A 19,903-nucleotide genomic window follows, 5' to 3' on the forward strand; every position below is an offset into this window, starting at 1 on the left:
ACCTGTGTTCTATTTTAGCCATGACGGCCATCTTGGTTTGATGGCCAGGTCATCGGACACATTTTTCAAACTAGATACCCCAAGGATGATTGTGGCCAAGTTTGGTTAAAATTGGCCTAGTAGTTTCAAAGGAGAAGATTTTTGTAAAAGTTTACGGACGACGGACGACGGACACCAAGTGATGAGAAAAGCTCACTTGACCTTTCAGGTCAGGTGAGCTTAAAATGTAGGATTTACCTGTTATTAAGGGATTCCAGTGTTCTAAGCGTGAGGTTTGGCATGCCACAAAACCAGGTTCTACCCACCATTTTTCTTAAATGTTCAGGAAAATGGTCATTGTCATATTGTAGTTCGTTTTTGTGTCTGTTACATTTTAATGTTGTGTTTCTGTTGTATCATAGTTATCCTCTTATATTTGATGCGTGCTCAGTTTAAGTGTGTGACCAGGATTGTTTTTTCTCGATTGATTTATGTATTTCGAACAGCGGTATACTATTGTTGCCTTTATTTCTAAACTTGATGATATCGTGATTGGTCATGTTTTTTTCTTTGGTAAGTTCTGCCATTTTCGGTATGTCCGCGCCCAGTAATCCATAACCCGGATCATTGCTTTTTACACAAATGTAACTGTTGTTGCTAAGTCTGTTAGTTTTTTACCTTAAATAGGGTATATCTATTATTAGGGGATTCAAGGGTTCAAAACTCGATCAATTTGTGCTTGGTCATAGGTTTTTTCTTTGGAAAGTTCTGCAATTTTCTGTATGTTGGCGCCAAGTAATCCTTGGCCCGGATCATTGCTTACTATACAAAACATAACTTTTGTTGCTACTTCAATAAGCATTTTTATGATATATTGAGTATACCTATTGTAAGGCAGCAACCATTTGATTTTCTGGGGGGGGCTATGGTTTTTTTTGGAAAAAAAAGTTTGTTTCCAGTTTTTGGAGAAAAAAATAATTTGTTTTTGATTCTGAGAAAAAAAAATTGTTTGTTTCACCCTCAGCTGCCACTATATGTAATGCTAAAATTGAAAGAAAAAAATTGTTTTCGACTTGTCGCGAAAAAAATAGATTGTTTTTCGCCGTAGGCGAAAAAAAAAGTTTGCACAGAAAAAAAAACCATAGCCCCCCCCAGAAAATCAAATGGTTGCTGCCTAAGTGAATTCAATGGTTTAAAATACTATCAAATCGTGCTGAGTCATCTTTTTTGTTAGGTTAGGTTTGATCGTTTTAGGTACTGATCACAAGGAGTTCATATCAAACTGACGAGCAAATAACTGAACATTGAAAATCAGTAATTAATTCAAACTCTAATACAATGGATAATGACCTATTATCCTGGGCCTCAAATTAGTCGTCAAACTTATATATGTATTGATATTATTGGGATATCATACCAAATATCATTAAGTTATATATCAAGAGTAGATCATATCAAACTAATTAACTTAAGCAAAAAACTTCATGACCTTAACATTGGAAATTTCAAATTCATTCAGTCACTGGACCATGACCTGGGGGCACTGGGGAAGGGGCAAAAAAAGTCGTCAAACTGATATGCACTGAAAGTAGTGCAACCTAATCATGATTATATGAAATACAAATGATCTATCACACTACTGTAAATTCAAAAATTGTTACAATGTTTTTACTATTGTGAAAAATGCAACAGGGTTATAATCTCAATAATGTAAACTTGTATTTTGAAATTTTGTACATGAAATAAACAGGGTTTTTCTCAATATTGCAAAAATTAAAATTGCATTTAAGACTCAAATCACAAAATGCCAATAATAAATGCACGCAATAATTTCTGAATTCAAAGTAGCTTAAGCAGAAAACTAAACAATTTTGATGCTGTAGCAATAACTGGAAAAGCAATCCCTATGTCCTCTTTCCTATGACTTTCGTGGCAGGTGAGAATAAAACAAAAACAATAACGCTGATCTTTTAATATCACTGTGGTTAAGGGGATACAGGTGGACATAACATTATTGCAGTTATTAAGCAATCAACAGTTTAATTTTCTCATACGAATTAATTTTGGATTAATTCCAAGTTTAATTGATCTCATTGCCATAGCTCTGTTAAAATGTCGCTGAGTTTTCACTTCTGATGAATCATCAAAATTGGCTTCAATAGAAGTAATTACCCCAAATAATACCCCTAAAACCAGCAGCAAAATAATAAACAATGTATATTGTGTAACAGAAGGACTAGGAGTTCCTTCCATTTCACGTAAATTAGCAATAGCTGGTTGAAATCCTGGATTTAGGTCTATCGCATGCCTGAAATGCAATGCTGCCTCCTGATTGTGTCCATAGGCTTTCAATATTTCGCCTAGTGTAAAATGTTGAAGCCATGAATTTTGATTGGTTGGCTGCATAACAAGAGAACGTCTGGTAAGAAATATAGCATCATCTAAATATTGTAGATTAAAAAGAACTCTTGCTAGATTTAAGAGAACTTCTGCATTGTTTGGTAAAATGGATAGAGCTTTTCTGAAACATTCAATAGATTCCTGTGTGTTGCCTTTAATCCTCCAGAAATTACCAATTTGGTTGTAAACTGACAGGGAGTTGGGTTTCTGAAAAATATAAACAGACATAAATTGTCTCCCTTGTATGAACTAATAAAAATATAAACAGAAATAAATTGTCTCCCTTGTATGAACTAATAAAAATCTACATTTTTAGGTTATGTTAATTGGTATGTATGTATAAGCATTGGCACATCTCATTTCCATGCAGATTATTTGGCTCCCTCAGTCCTGTATCTGTATATATATATTCACCTACTTTATAGATCAGTGATTTCTCACTAAAAGTACATGTATTGTGTCAAAATTCAGTCCAGGTATATATAACTCATATAATTTTAGATATAAATGTGAACTACAAAGTATGACAAAAAGGAGCTTTAGTTTTGATGCTGCACGTCTCCTCTTAACTTTGGAACAATTCACACATTTTATTTCAACACGGTATTCTTCAGAAAATTGCATCTGTAGCTCATGTAGACAATAACTTTGCTGTCACACAGCTGAAGTCTTCTAGTCCTCAGTGTTCTGGTTATTGTTTGTTTTTATTTCAATTATTTGTGCCAGTTAAAGGAAATGTGCTTTTCTTTTATTTTTTAGCTTGTTTGCTATGATCTATGCATGGTGCTTAGCTATTATATTATGTGTGTGTTTTATTTATATGCTTATTCTGTCAAATGTGGTTATTCATACCACATCTTCTTTTTTTATATTATACATGTTAGGATGTAATTTCCATTCTCAATCTTATTATACATGTAATTTCCATGCCCAACTCTAAATAAATAAATTTGGTGTATTTACTGTCTTCTGATTGGTTAAAAGCATTAGTTTTATTTTCAATGTTGTCAATTTTTATGGCGACACGCCCACTCTGACGTTGTGTATTCATACACCAACATGTGTGTACGTACATTGTTTTTGTTAATTTAAGTAATATAAAAAGTTCTTTGAGCCTTATTTTTGATAGAAAATTTATTTATAATGAATGGCAATAATTTATTTTGAATTTATTGACCCATAAAATTAATTTTTGACTCTTCACATTTTACATAATCCACTACGCAGATTATTCAATGTGACGAGTCAAAAATTAATTTTATGGTTCAATAAATTCAAAATAAATAATAGCCATTCATTAAATAAAATTTACTTACATACTTACAAGAAAAACCCATACCAGTTAGTCAGATAGAAAGGGCCCCGCTAACAGCCCTATTTATAACAAAACAAATCACACGCTTGATCCAATGACAAAATCAGAACTACAGTCTCCTGTCTAACAGGCACATAAAGAATTTGGCAGAGTTAAATGTACATGTTCATAACCATGAAATATTGACTAGGTCATGAATCTGTTATTCATCGTAGTCCACTGCTATTTCAGTGAAATTTTAAGTTTGGAAACAAAATGCTATCCACTCTGTGCAATATTCACAATAATGTTACATGTATACCTGACACAGTTATTAGTGGGTCTCATTGGGGTCTAAGCATGACGTGGGATTGCCGATTTTTTGTAAGCATGACACGTGAAAGTCAAATTATTGTGTCGGAAAACGGGAAATGAGGTCTAGCAGGACCCAGGAAATGACAAAAAAATGAGAATTGCTTACGTACATAGTGTAATCGGGATACGGGAATCTGACAAAACAATAAGCGGGATCCAGGATCGGAACCCCCCAATGACACCCCCTTATTACCATGATTCTCATGATTTTGTTTTACTTTTAACTAGGCCATATAGTAAATATTCACTCCAGTAAATATGTGAAAAAACTTACTAACCTCTTTTAAATTTTTCTTTAACTTTTCTTCCAAAGTATTCATATCTACTTCTGAATTTCTGCTTCCTTTCTTTTTAAATATAAGTGCCACTTCTGGTTCTGGGATATGTCCATGATCATTCCGATTGGCTATACCACGTAAGTGATCGTACTGTGTCGTATTAACAGGTTTACCACAGGTTATTGAAGGTTTCTGTTTCTCTTTTGACCGTTCATTTAATTTCCTGTAAGTATAACATTATATCAGGTCACAAATTATGTTTTCAAATCAAGCAGTGCTCTTCAAGCATGTCAAGGACAATATCTTGGTATGTTAATTGATTAAAAGAGGTGTGATATTAATAAATCTGTATTTCAAAATTTCTGTTTTAAAACTTGTTAATTAAATCATTTTACATGTACCTCAGTAATCATTTTCTACAGTCTATATGAAATAAGTACACCACATTTTCACTATTTTTCAAATTGCAAGCTTTGAACTATTGGACCAGTCAATTATAAGTTTCCAACTATTAGACCTCAGTGAAACTATTTGACCGCAAGCGTTATCACATTTCGCAGAATTTTAAATGCAGCTACGGGATTGGCTAATTTTGTACGATATTTGATTTCGCCCCGACATTAATTGTCTGATGTCTCTTTTGGTATAATAAAACACTTACTGACTGGAGATTCGTGGTATAGTACGTGTATTGTCCCATCGGATACAACTATTGCCCTCGGCTAAGCCTCAGGGCAATAGTTTAAGCCTCAGGGCAATAGTTGCACCTCAGTAACAATAAACTTACTATTTCACTCATACCCAGTCAATAAGTATACAATAGTGTGTACTGGCTGGTCAATATCACATATGATAAAATTTATACATATCTAAACATAACATTAACATGTAAACTAAAAAAGTTTCAAAGTCAATGAACCAGGATAAGAGTGTGGGGTTATATAATCTCCATTGAAATGAAACTGGCAAATCCCAATACATTTGCATACCATATATATGACATACTTAGTATTAGCAGTTAATCTTACTACTGACTTTATCACAAACTAATACAAAGCAAAAGTTTCAAAGTCAATAGACCATGACTTAAGGCTAAGGACAAAATATTCTTCCTAAAATGAGATGTTCTACATGCATATGCAACTGCATATCAATTACTATTGACCTATTACTAACAGTTCCTCTTAAACGGACCTTAACACAACTAATACTTGAAAAATAAGCAAAAGTTTCAAAGTCAATAGACCATGACTGAGGGGGCGGGCCAAATAATCTCCATGGAAATGAGATGTGCCAATGTTAATACAAATGTCATTGACCTACTATTAGTACTAGTGGTTCAACATAAACCAGACCTACATGGAATAACAAATTTAGACGTCAAGAAAACATACCACATGTACCGTAAAACATCCTGCAGGAACATTAAATGTACATGTATATTGTACATGTTTATTACTCTGGAAATTTGCATACTTCATTAAAGATCTAGAACAATTTTTACCTGCTACTCCAAAATCCAAGACGGAGGAAGAAATTAGAGCCACCTTATAATTGAAAATTTTCAGGGAAATAAGCCAAAAATTTATTGAAAAAAATCCCCCCAAATTTTGGTCCCTACAAATTTTTCTTATCATTATCATTTGGGGCAATTCCCTAAAAAAAAAAGCCCAACTTTCCTTTTGTGGAATTGAACCTTCTGGTAATATTTCATAGAGATCCATTAACTTAAACTTAAGTTAAAAGTCTGGAAAAGGGGGGTTGTTGGCAATAAGATAGAATTATACAAACTCAAATTTTTTGCAGTCGTATAACTGCCATGATCTCCATAAGTTGTATAAACCATACCTTGAAGAGATGTTACCATGGTAACGGCCATAGGACAAATTTTGTCCATACTTTGTATAGATAAGCGTACACCAACCATTTTTTGGGGGGAAATAAAATAAATTCAATTTATATTTAGTATTTAGATGTACAGACTGTACATGTCTATGTACATGTACATGTAAATGGTAAGTATCACTTGTAAATGTATTATGCTGTATTTAATAATTTTTTTATGTTTTTACTTGCTATACAATTTGAATGCGCATTATCACGATTATAAATATATCATGAATGTGTTTTATCTAATGCAATATTCTATTACTTTTTAAAATGGATGTTTGACATCTTGCTCTAAACAAACTGAAAAAAAATAAAACAGACAAGAATGAATATCTAAATGGGAGATTAATTTCTACCATCGTTAAAATGATAAAAATATAAGTTTAATTTGAAATACATGTAAAAACAAGGAAATCAGATATCACGAATAAGGGTTAATTTAAACATTTAAGAAGGTTGTTAATTGCTGATTATTTCTTTGATGAACAATTAGTTCTAATTGTGTTTTTGTGAAGAAATTGTAAAGGAAATACAAACGGAGATCCCTATAAAAACACAGCACCAAAGCTGACTACAAGCAGACACAACGCAAGGCAGCAAGATATGTATTTAATGACTATTATGAGCTGTCACTGGTATCTTAAACAAACTAAAATGGGAAAACTTTCAATCCCGCAGAACAAAAGCTAAACTTGTTTTGATTTATAAGATTAGTTGAAGTCACTAATGACGTCCTGATTCAATGTGACAGGCGTACTAGAGGACAACATATATTTAAACATATATATATACAAATAAAGACTTTTTTAAGTCAGCTTTTTTTTCAAGCACTATTGCTGTCTGAAACAGTCTCCCAGAAGCAATCTGCATGTCACCCTCCCTAGAATCCCTCAAAGGTGGTATCTCCGCCTTAACATTTGAAGGATCCTGTCTGGCTAATTAGTTATTGCATTTAAGCCACTGTACATAATGTGAATATGTTTAACATTAAGTTACAACTAGTGTTATTTTAAATTGCAATGGAACTGTAGCAAATATTTTATTTTGTAATAAATTTTTTGAACTCCATTTGCATGTACATAGCGCCACAGTTCCGGGATATTCCACACTCAGGCACCAGAGTCTTTCCCATACCAGGAAGAAGAAGAAGAAGAAGAAGAAGAAGAAGAACATACAGAGTCTGGTATTATTTTTTTTATAATCAACCTCTAAAAATGGAATATATAAATACATTTTTTGTACTTTAAAAGTATGGACAATAGTCAATACGTCTTTACAAGGTACATTGGAGGGTGTGGAGGTATGGCGGACACATTAAAATGTGGCTGTTGTGTTTTCAAAGCATTCAAATGAGTTAAAACTAAAACTAAACAGCACATACATGTACATGTACACACATACATACATTTGTACATACATTTACTCATTCAAACAGTAGTAGATTTAAAACACTTATGACATTCTTCTTGTGCTTAAAACTCCCCTGGAGATTAAGAAAAGTTGGCAGGTACTATGTATGTCCATGCAATAAAAAAATTTCAAAACAATGTCAAGTTGACCCACAAACTTACTCCTTCTGGTCTTGTTTCATCTTCTCGTCATTTTTATTTTGATCACATTTAGAGCACTTCTTTCGTTTCTCTATCTTCCACTCGCCATTTTCATATACTTTATCTGTGAGAATATTCATTAAATCATCCTGATTTTGCGAGTCCGACACTTCGTCTGATGCTTGCACTACCTTTCCTTCATCAACGTTTAGCTTCCAATGATTTGATCCGACCCTCGTGTTACTGTTTACTAAGTGCATAGAAATTATGTACAAGGCCATGTAAGAAATGCCTGGCAAATCGGCTGTCATTTTCACGTTTATTTACAAACCAATTTAACTTGCTTTGACAAACATAAGTGACATTTCCCTCGTTTTATCGATCATAAATTTATGTTGACAATATGGTGTAAGATTATTTATCGTATGACGTACAGAAGAGCCTAGAGATTTCCGATGCAGGGCGTGACTAATTGTGGAATCCATGTCGGAAAGTTTGTCCCCCGCTAAATCCGAAATATAGTCATAACATGTAATAATAAGACAAGCAGTTGAATTGATTCCAAATCAGTTTCAACTACATTCGAAAATCTTTTTTATCTTGTAAACTTTCCATTTAATTTTAGAAAACATTCCAATAGTTTCCGCATGTGAATAACATAATAATGTTTACTTAACTTGAATCATGAGTCGCCGCCACGTTTAATTGGCACAATGATTTTTAAAATTTTCTTAAATATCGACCGCGTTTTCTCGAGATGATGTTTTTCAATTAGCGGAAGAAAAATCCTGTCCAAATATTCACTACTGTCCTACCTTTTATTGTGATTGCACAGTATAATCCTGACCTTCACATAATCCAAGATTATTTTGTATGGTGGAATCCGACATTGTTATTGAGTTTTTTGGTTATAAGTATTGTGTATATAAGTTTCATAAACTTTTGTAGAGGTTAACTTAAGTTAGAGAACGAAAATAAATTCCGCATATTTTTGAAGGGGCATAAAAAGTGAACCCCCGTGCAAATTTCAAACTTGATCTGTATTTTGTGGTAATTAGGATTGTGAGTTAGTTTCATAGCATTTTGTTGAAACACACTAAAGTAAGAGAACGGAAACGAAAAAAATAGCTATTTTTCCATTTGTCTGAATGATGCATAACTCTGAGGATGACCAAAATAATGCCATTGAAACTTTAAACTTTATCTGCGTTTTGTGGTAATACGCATTATGTATAAGTTTCATAACATTTGGTTGATACAAACTTACTAAGGTCTTGGATGCATGTTTTTTTATAAGATGTTAGTGGCTTTGAACTAGCTGTCAGTAACTGCGAGTACTCTCAGATCTGTACTTAGTGTCTTTTTGTTATTGGGATATATATTAATACAAGTATTGTAATGATTTTATGGTTCTGATCCTGCCTGGAACTAAATGTATTTGATTTTTATAGAATGAAGATAATAACACCTGTCTGCTTGTATGTGCCTGACCCAAGTCAGCTAGGCGCCTGTAATTCAGTTGTTGTCGTTTGTTGATGTGTTACATATTTGTTTTTCGTTCATTTTTTTTTCACATAAATTTGGCCGTTATTTTTTTTTCGTTTGAATTGTTTTACTTTTGTCATTTCGGGGCCTTTTATAGCTGACTATGGGGTATTGGCTTTGATCTGTATACATCAAATATTCGTCTATAAATTAAGCTATTGAATTTGAAACTGAACCAAACAATATATCCCAGATTTCGATTTTCAATATCGCGCCGGAAAGTCATTAGATGTATATGCATTTTTTTGTGCCAGGTTGTTTACCTGCTTACTTTTTACAAACCAACACACATATAAACATCCTAATTCACATATTAGTAATATATAAGGTTTGCCTCCTTCCTACGAATGTGTCTAGAATGCACGGATGCCCCAATCGCACTAACATGTTCTATGTTCAGTGAACTGTGTAATTGGGGTCAAAACTATTATTTGGCATTAAAATTAGAAAGATCATATCATAGGGAACATGTGTACTAAGTTTCAAGTTGATTGAACTTCAACTTCATCAAAAACTACCTTGACCAAAAACTTTTAACCTGAAGCGGGACAAACGGACGAACGAACGAACAGACGGACGGACAGATGCACGCACAGATCAGAAAACATAATGCTTATAAATTGGGCATACAAATATTTTCACAATTCATATCATGTTAAAATTTAGTATTAAAATAACTTCGTATCCACGTGCAATTAAGAAAATTGAAAACAATATATTTCAATTCTATAGTATGATATCACTTATTTATTTAGTGTGTGTCTTGCTTGCAAATGTATAATTATATATGTAATTGTGAATGTATAATTGTTATCCTCTTGTAGCACCATACGTGTGCCTAAGTTGTTATAAATGGTCTTGTCTTGTTATATTTAACATTGCCATTAAAGTGCGAGGTTTGGCATGCCACAAAACCAGGTTCAACCCACCATTTTTTCCTTTAAAAATGTCCTGTACCAAGTCAGGAATATGGCCATTGTTATATTATAGTTCGTTTCTGTGTGTGTTACATTTTAACGTTGCGTCGTTTGTTTTCTCTTATTTTTTAGTGTAAATTCACATTGCGATAAGACGTGTCACTGTACTTGTCTATCCCAAATTCATGTATTTGGTTTTGATGTTATATTTGTTATTCTCGTGGGCTTTTGTCTGATGCTTGGTCCGTTTCTGTGTGTGTTTCATTGTAGTGTTGTGTCGTTGTTCTCTTATATTTGGTGTGTTCCCTCAGTTTTAGTTTGTTATATAACCCGATTTTGATTTTTGTCCATGGATTTATGAGTTTGAACAGCGGTATACTACTGTTGCCTTTACTTGTATTATTTGTAAAGTTGATAAAGAATATTTGTCAACAAGTCTTGGTACCTTCCGATGAACTTTTTATAGAAAAAGGACGAGACGTTCTTTGACATACCCCGGGTTCATCAACATTCTACTCAGACACTGGTGACGTTTTGTAAAGTATGAGTTGGAGCTGCAAACTCCTGAATACCGAATAAGTTGGGAAATGTATATCCCATATGCAGGTAAAGTTGGTAAATTGCTACTAAAGTGGGGGGATTGATAATCAATTAAAATCGATACTGAGATTACCATGGATGTCAAATTTCTAGTTCTGGAGGATATATTAATGGAACCCAATCAGAACAGTTTGGATTGGTAACGGAAAGAACATCATCAATACATCTAAATGTGCAAATTAAAAGACCTGGGTTGGTGTTCTCGAAAGTATCCTAAGATTCGTCATAAGACACATCTTAGACTAATTTTAGGATGGACTTATGATCAACTTAGGACACTCTTAAGTTGTTTCTTGAAGCTATCTCAGACGAATCTTATGTTAGGACGTCCTAAACATATCCTAAGTCGAAATTTTAAATCATTAAAGTAATTTTTTGATAAAACATTTATTAATGACAAAATTATTTAATAAAATTGTTTACGAATTTTATAATAACATGTACAGAATTAAATGCATAATTACCAATGTAATTATCTCAAAAGGGATTGTCATTTAAACTGGAAAACAATTTGTTTTGAAATGAGAATTAAATTTGTAGTGTAATCGTATCGTGAAACAAGAAGTTCAAAGTTTAAAATCATGCACAATTTCTTTATATACGAGTTAATAACCGATTGTGCGTTTCTTTTCATGTTCATTTTCACGTAAAATAATGAGCAAAAAGCGAAATCCAAACTTTATCACACGAGGATGAAGATAGGATGCTCTTAAGACACCTTATTGGGTGTCCTAAAGTTAGGACGAAAAATGCGATATATCACAAGTTAAGAGAGCTTCGAGAACACGACTTAGGACAAAGACTTGTCATAAGATAGACTTAGGACACGTCCTAATCCTAAGATAGCTACGAGAACACCACTTCTGGCTTCTTTTGTCTTCTTGTTTTAGACAAGTGTCTTTAGGAACTCCGATTCATCTGAAAATAAGTTACATATTTGTTTTTCGTTCATTTTTTAAAATAAATAAGGCCATTAGTTTTTTCGTTTGAATTGTTTTACATAGTCATTTCGGGGCCTTTTATAGCCGACTATGCGGTATGGGCTTTTGTTCAACGTCTAAATCGTCTAAATCTAAACAATTACATCTGCATGGTGCTATATATCGTACATTGACTATTTCATATGGTTCTATTTATAGTAAATTTACTATTTTGTACATCTGTTTCTTGAACGATTCAGACATCTCTTTCTTGACATTTCCTTCACGCAAAAACATTCTAATAACGTTGAGATGTCATTTATATCAGAGCGGCTGGTCTTACGTTATTCCTGCACTATATTTAAAGTATTGCGGGGAAAGAAACTGTTACCATTGCATTAAATACAAATGTAGAAATATGCATTATATACCTATATCGGCAAATAATAATATTTGTTCTCCTATAGAATAAAAGAAAAACAAGTTTACCAGTTTAGTGAGTGTTTGTTACGACATTTAAGCCATTACATTGGTAAAATATCCAGTATGCCTTTGGGAAAAAATGTAGAATTTCTAGACATATCATTTTTTCACACAGTACAGATAGCCTTTATTGGGGTGTTCGAGTATTCACATAATCATATATTTTTTTTGCCAATATAATCACTTATTCCTTGTCTATTTTTATGTCCCATTTTATGAGTATTATGTTTTCTGGTCTGTGCATCCGCCCGTCCGTCCGTTCGTCCGTCCCGCTTCAGGTTAAAGTTTTTGGTCAAGGTAGTCTTTGATATAGTAGAAGTCCAATCAACTTGAAACTGAGTACACATGTTCCTTATGATATGATCTTTCTAATTTGAATGCCAAATTAGAGTTTTACTCCAATTTTCACGGTCCATTGAACTCAGAACACAGAAAATGATAGTGGGAATGGGGCATGGTTTTAATAAAGATAACAAGCAACTTTTTTTTTAAATTTCTTAAAGGCCAAAAAAAAGTATTTCTATTGTTGCCTCGAAAGAGCATGTATCTAAAAACAATTATCAAACAATGAAGGTCGGGGTTTCAAGTTAAATTTCATCATACAAAAGCCAATTCAAATAGTTCAGCTCTAGTCTATGTATATATAAAATAAGGTAAACATGAGATCATGACAATGTGGATCCCCTAAACTCCAAATCAGTTTGACTTGGAGCCGATTAAAGCATCTCATGTATAGATACTTTAGCATTCGTTAATGTTTATCTCAAATTCATCTGTTATAAACGCAAAAGATTTAATTATATATCTCTTTTTTATTTAAACAAAAATTTCATAGGAATAACAAAAAATCATAAATAAACAAAGGCAAGAAATAAATTTTCAAAATAAAAAAAAAACACGAATAAACATATGTTACTGTTCAACAAATATGATTGGAGCAGGGTTTGAATGAAAGTTTTAATATCTGTTCCGAATGAATCCAACAAGACTTCTGACAAAATCCATCAGCTTAGGTTTATTCATTGGTTTTGCCTCACCTACAAAATAAATACAGAAAATAAGTATTAACAGCAACATAGTCATGTGTTTTCTTAATCATCACTAAACTGTTCCTTAATATTTTAAATTAGCCGGGAACATATATATTGACGTTAGATATACTGTTCCCATGCAGGTTGCGCTTAAAGTCGATTTGAAAAAAGTGATAACTGGCAGCAAGTTGTCAAAAATGTTATTCAAAGTCAATTACGAAAATACAATATAAAATACTGCAATTCACAGTCTTGTATATAAATATTACCTGTAATCATTTTCTCTTTGAATTCCTTTGATTTAAGTTTTTCGTTTAGCTTAGTTACTTTTACTCCAGCTTGGCCTGTTTTCTCCTTTCCGTCCACTGCGAATTCTTGAGCTTTCAGTTCTTTTTTCTCCTTTACTACCTTGCAATTACGTTCCTTTATTTCAGTTATACGTTTTTCGCGAATAGATTTATGTTCTTCTTTCTCTTTTTTGTTGTTTGTTTCTAGGTTCTTCTTTTCTTTAGATTCATTTTGATAAATTTTCTTTTTCTGCTTAGATTGCTGAGCCTCCGAAATATGTTTTTCCTGTGATGTTTTTGTTTCTTCTTTTCTTTTCTGTTTTGAGTCGTATTCTTCTCCCTTAGATACACATTTTTCATATTTCTTCTGGTTCTTAGCTTTCTTTTTTTCCAGCTTTCTTTTCTTCTTAATTTCCTTTTCTTCTCGTGTTTTTCTCTCCTTAGTTTCCTGAGCCTCTATTATCATTTTCTTTTTTGATTCATTTTCTTCTAGTTTTCTTTTCCTTTCAGTCTCTCGGGCTTCAATTTTTCGTTTCTTCTTCGATTCTATTTCTTTCAGTTTTCTTTTCTTCTCAGATGCCTTTGCCTCCATTTTTGCTATTTTCTTTGCTGTTTTGAAGAGATCTTTCATTCCAACCTTGCAACTATTGGCCTTTTCAGCAGATACTTTTTTGTTATCCGTTTCTTTTATTTCCAGTTTATCTTCTGTCAACTGAAATCAATAAAGGTACAAGTCTTCCATCACTGAGTTGGTACTAGCCAATCTTATTAAAATATAGATCTCTAATTTCTTTATATTGCATCGTCCTGAACATGCATGAAATAATTGCCACTGGACGTTAAGCAACCAACAATCAATCAACCAGCGGCAGGCTTTATTCTACGTTACACTACATATGAGTATAACGTAGTATAACGAAATCAGGGATCTATATTTTAAATTAGATTGTGTTACTAACTTAATGTAGTATTAAACATAGTGCAACTAACATAAAAATCGTTTTTATGATAGACTAAAATGTAAAAACTAAATCCTATTTAAGGAGGTAGACCTAGGTTCAGGGAAATAACTCTTAAAATCATCAGTACGTTTGTGTCAACCATTTTCAAAAACATATTCTAAGCTTCTACGTTACATAGTTTATTTTTAATCTGTTTCAGGTAAATGCTTGAAAAACATTGATGAACTTGACTTTTAAAAACGCTTAACTGATTTAAAGAGTTATCTCCCTGAACCAAGGTCTACCCCCTTAAACAGTTGTTTTATAATTTGACTTTATTCAATGAATAGTTGAATGACATACATGCATATAAAAATGAGAATAACATCTAAATATTTGCATGATAGCACAACAATATGTGCAAGGATAAAATATCCCATTGTAAAAAAAAGTACTAGTATTATCATAATGTTCTTCAGCATGAGCATAGACTGGACACTTCTACTGTATTTTTGATTTCAAGTACAGCTCTTTAGTAGTCTCTATTGAGTCCACAAAACTTATCTAGACAGAGGCCGATTTAGACTAATTTTTTTTACAATTTTATATCATTCTGTAATGAAGATTGCCCTGTTTGTTGCTTCTTATAAATAAGATGTTAGTTGATTGGAATTGCGAGAACTATCAATCAGAGAGAAAAAAAGAGCACACGAGCAACCCATTAGGTTTTTTTTATTCTGTTTTGGGGTTGGTGTCTCAGTGACCTTAAGCATCCCTGTTATCAACATATTATTTACCTGTAAAGCTCCCAGTCCATTGCTATCTTTGTTTTCAAATAAATTGATCAGGGATTCATCTCCTTAAAAATATAGAACTACAAGTAAAAACGATTATACAAAGTTTTTTTTTTAATTTATTTTGGTTCGGCCTTTTAGATATTTTTTTTAAAGTATCAATTGAGATATCAAGAAAAGGATGAAGTGGTAAGATTGCCAAGCAGACGACTTCTAGTTCCAACAGCGACAACAAGTGGTGATGTAAGCAACTAGAGGCCCCTGGCGTAAGACATTAACAACTAACAACCCTATACTGTATTGTAAGAAATAAAAGACAAATCCATGATAAAAAATTAAAAAAATTACAGAAGAGTAAACAAACGATATGCTTAAAGGTTAACGAAAAATAATTTGGCAGACGGGGGAAAATCAAGTAAAAGAATTGGGTACATGGTAAAATTAAAATCAAAATTATCACTTATAAATAATAGCATACAATTCAACATTCACAAAAAAATAATGGTGTTTACGTATTCTTCAAATTGTTTTGATACTGTTTTTTATTCCTGATATATATTCTAACAGTATTTCATAAATTGTTATTGTTTTTGTATATAACTTACTTGTAGCGTTATGATTGAAGTCATGCTCCATGCCATCATTTTGGAATATAAAATCCTTTTGAGGCAAAGGCGTATCATCTCCTGCTCCGTGTTCCATCTCAGGTATTTGGAATGTAACTTTGTGTTCTTTAAAACTCTTTTCTTTGTCTGCTCTTTCTCCGGAAGCTGACTTCTGTTCTTTTGTTTCTTCTTAAAATATAAAAAAAGGATATATGCAATGATTGTAGATATAAAACAAACACAAGCAGTACACAATGACCTGGTCATCAGTAATTATTTTTTTTAATAGTTATTGCCAATGAGACAACTCTCCACAATAGATCAAAATGACACAGAAATTAACGACCATAGGTCATCGTACGGCCTTCAACCGTTAGCAAAGCCCATACTGCATAAAAGGCCCCGAAATGACAATGCAAAACAATTCAAACGAGAAAACTAACGGCCTTATTTGCACATAATAAGCAAAGGATTATCGTTCTAAACTTTATCTAAAAAATCACGTTGTAATGTTAACATGCATAACTCACAAATAATACCCATAATGAATTGATGAGTACATACCATCTGAAGCTGTATCTGGTATCTTTTCATCTGTTTTCTTGCCTTTATTCAAATTCTCTCCGTCCACTTGCTCTTCATCTGTTAAAATTTTTGACATAATAATAAAAAGGTTAAGATACCTACTTATCTGTGCGTATAAAATTAATATTAGTTTCATCGTATATAATAAAACAAAATACGGAAATACAAATAATTAAATATGTTTAAACTTAATAATTATGGTACAAGTATGACTGAACAGACAATTACGATATTATTTTTTTAGTAACGGTTGTTAAAAGTAAAATCACAAAAATACTGACTTCTGAGGAAAATTCAAAACGGAAAGTCCCTAATCAAATGGCAAAATCAAATGATAAAAATCATCATCAAACGAATGGACAACAACTGTCATATTCCTGACTTGGTACAGGCATTTTTAGATGTAGAAATTGGTGGATTGGACCTGGTTTTATAGCACTAAACCTCTCACATGCACGACAGTCGCATCAATTTCCATTATATTAACAATGATGCACGAACAAAATGTCACAAATATATACGGGGTACAAAAACAACATTCACCCCACCAAAAACTAAGGATGATTTCAGGTGCTACGGAAGGGGAAGCAGATCCTGCTTCAAAAGTGGCACCCGTCGTATTGCTCAGGTAGCACTCCACAGTTAGGTGTGTAGTTTCGCATTTTGGCCCCTGTGGATTTTTCAAATATGAGAGCTAGTGTGCAATAAAATTCATCTTTGGATAGCTGAGTATTAAAATAGCCTTTGTATTGGGTTTATATGAACATCAAGATTATGTAATGTATGTAATATAGGCTGTTTTCTGTATGACAGTCCGTATTTGCATGTCTCTACCATACATTGGTCCGGCAATTATTGCAATGTTTTTTTCCAACTTTTTATCGCACGAACTTTGTGATTGGATTTTACGAAAAAATGAGGCGAAAGACACCCATTTTTTATTTGATCATTAGGGAGCTACCATTTGATTTTTATGGGGGGGGGGCTAGGATGAAAAATTTTGTCCTGCATTTTTTTTTAGCTGTAATCTCTGTCCTGCCTTTTTATTTTTCACTCTGTTCGGTCCTGCCTTTTTTTTTTTAGTTTATCCTGACTTTTTTTACCTAAATTGTCGTCCTTACTTTTTTTTTTTGCAAGTGTCTCATCCTGCCTTTTTTTTTACTCAAAACTCCTGTCCTGCCTATTTTTTTCAAATTTCATCCTAGCCCCCCCCCCCCATAAAAATCAAATGGTAGCTCCCTTAGGAAGATTTATGAAAACAGTTTCTAAAAAGGTATCACTCAAAGGCATTGAAATTCTAGTTTGATCAAAATTTGGGGGGGATATGTGACATGTCCACCCCCCTTTTTGCAATATTGTATGGTAAATAAATGCAGAATGTTGCCATGGATACACATAAAAGGAATTAATTTTCACTCTTTTAACTTTTGAAAATCAAATCTATGGAATATACTGATTACATACATATGCACATGTACAACACAAACAGTAAGGTTAATGTATTAGAAATCCAGGAATAGGAGATGATAAAACATTTTGTGGCTCATTTTTAATTTTATTTTCTAACTGTGGAGTGCTACCTCATGTTGTTACAACGCCGGTAAATAGTCTAATTCGGTAGGTCACATTCGTGAAAAGGGAAGGGGATTGTAGTTGTGACATAAATATCCGATATCATCTGTATGACGAATATTCCATAACGTTCAATCAACTTAATTGCACTTTTTTGTATTTCATCCATGAAAAATCATGAAAATTTAAAAAAAAAAAAAAAGAAGTTTTTTTTAAATGCTGAAATCAGCTTATTAACTAAGATCCCTATTCCGTGTATTCTGTTTATTTATTTAGCTTACCTGTCGTATCTCCTGATGAACTGTCCTCTTTGGAATTTGGATAATTATCTCTTACAATTTCCATCCTATATTCCAAAATTCTAATTCTTGAGCGGACTTTGCATTTTCTTTAAACTCCATAATAAGCTGCTTTTTGGCAGCCTCTAACTGCTGGAACGGATTATCTACATCACCCATTGCTACAATAAAGGTTTATCACGTGTGAATTAAATAAAAGGAGATGGAAATAATAAACTTTTACACTATTGTTTTAAGTTCCGTTTCGGTTACTAGTATTGGTGGAAACGTGTGGCGATTTACACAACAAATGAACAACGTTAAAATCAATTCGTGTGGTTTCCTTGTTTAACTAATATTGCTTTGCTTTCTTATTGTCTTCTGATGTAATGCAATTATAAATATTGACTGATTTAGCGTTACAAAAATGTTGTATGGACCAAAGGTCACTAAAATATTGACAGAACCCCCCAAAAAAAAACAACTACAAGCTAAATCCTTTTATGCAGTTCACAATTCATTTTCAAAGTAACATTATATTGAAATTAAAAAAGTGTTTCGTAAATTCTCCTTTCCGTCGCATTTATACAAAACCATGCCGATTGCGATATGTAATGAAAATATTTTTTTCAAGAATAAAAAATATCTTATCTTTAACTTGATACACAAAATTCATACAGTAAAATCCAGAGCCGGAGAACATCAGTAGTTTTTATTTAAGATAAGATAAGATATATAAGAAAACTTTATTTTGATTCGGCATAAGTACAAATATACAACACAAGCTCTAACGAGCTTTTGATCGAATATAAAAACATACAAAAAACATCTAATAAACAGTCCAATTTGACATATAAAATTTGTGTTCTTACCTTACTCGGATAATTTCTCTCTTCAATTCTGTTTTATAAACAAGAATGAAACACTTCTTCGATTGTCTAGTTATCGGTCTGTGAGTATATCCGTGAGATTCTTTCCTCAACGACGATCTGTAGTTAACGATTGAACCGTGACGTCGTCATCATTGTTACAGCGATACCGTGACTTCCGTTTTTTTTTTGTTCGATCCCCACTAAAATCACAATATTCCAATTTACGAATAACTGTACAGACAAAAAACTGTTGAATGCCGTGATGTATTTTATAATGTAATATTAGTAAATAAAGATGCAGGGTTTACGACAGTGAGACAGCAACTCAACAACAAAAATACCCCAAATACACCGAATACCTGCAATAGGCAAATATTTATATATTTATTAGAAAATAAATCAGTTGAAGATTGGAACCAAGCAAAATAAACAAAACTGAAAAAAAGCACAGTCCGATCTTAGATTACTGGGCGTCCTTATTGAAAACTAGTTCAAACCATTGGTCATTTTCAGTGATAGTATGGCACTCATAAACACAGTAAAACTAAAAATCTGTTATGTTTAGTATTTATAAAGCAGGAACTACTGTATAATTATTATAAATGTTCAGTCTGACAGAGGACTCTTGTTTAAAGGATACGCACATCCTGAAAGTTTTGTGATGAAATATTTCAAATAAGAAATATGAAGCTATTGAATTCTTTTTT

General features: G+C 32.7%; 2 protein-coding genes across 3 annotated transcripts; both read right to left on the reverse strand.

Annotated features, from left to right (window-relative positions):
- Window positions 1-1,936: 1,936 nt before the first annotated feature.
- Window positions 1,937-8,208, reverse strand: LOC139502183 (tetratricopeptide repeat protein 17-like). The gene is made up of 3 exons (XM_071291593.1): window positions 7,788-8,208; window positions 4,327-4,549; window positions 1,937-2,586 (listed from the first exon to the last, which is right to left on the reverse strand). The coding sequence occupies exons 1-3, from the start codon at window positions 8,075-8,077 to the stop codon at window positions 2,011-2,013; spliced, it is 1,089 nt and encodes a 362-aa protein (XP_071147694.1). The 5' UTR covers window positions 8,078-8,208; the 3' UTR covers window positions 1,937-2,010.
- A 4,815-nt stretch (window positions 8,209-13,023) lies between these two features.
- On the reverse strand, window positions 13,024-19,343 carry LOC139501883 (glutamic acid-rich protein-like). Of its 2 annotated transcripts, XM_071291109.1 has the most exons (7): window positions 19,197-19,341; window positions 18,328-18,506; window positions 16,454-16,531; window positions 15,890-16,078; window positions 15,288-15,349; window positions 13,532-14,261; window positions 13,024-13,268 (listed from the first exon to the last, which is right to left on the reverse strand). In XM_071291109.1, the coding sequence occupies exons 2-7, from the start codon at window positions 18,389-18,391 to the stop codon at window positions 13,189-13,191; spliced, it is 1,203 nt and encodes a 400-aa protein (XP_071147210.1). In that variant the 5' UTR covers window positions 18,392-18,506; window positions 19,197-19,341; the 3' UTR covers window positions 13,024-13,188. The 2 variants fall into 2 exon arrangements, with proteins under 2 accessions (XP_071147210.1, XP_071147211.1); XM_071291110.1 differs by lacking the exon at window positions 18,328-18,506 and having other exon boundaries at window positions 19,197-19,343.
- Window positions 19,344-19,903: the final 560 nt, after the last annotated feature.

The sequence above is a fragment of the Mytilus edulis genome, chromosome 13, assembly GCF_963676685.1.
Source record: "Mytilus edulis chromosome 13, xbMytEdul2.2, whole genome shotgun sequence".
Lineage (NCBI taxonomy): Eukaryota > Metazoa > Mollusca > Bivalvia > Mytilida > Mytilidae > Mytilus > Mytilus edulis.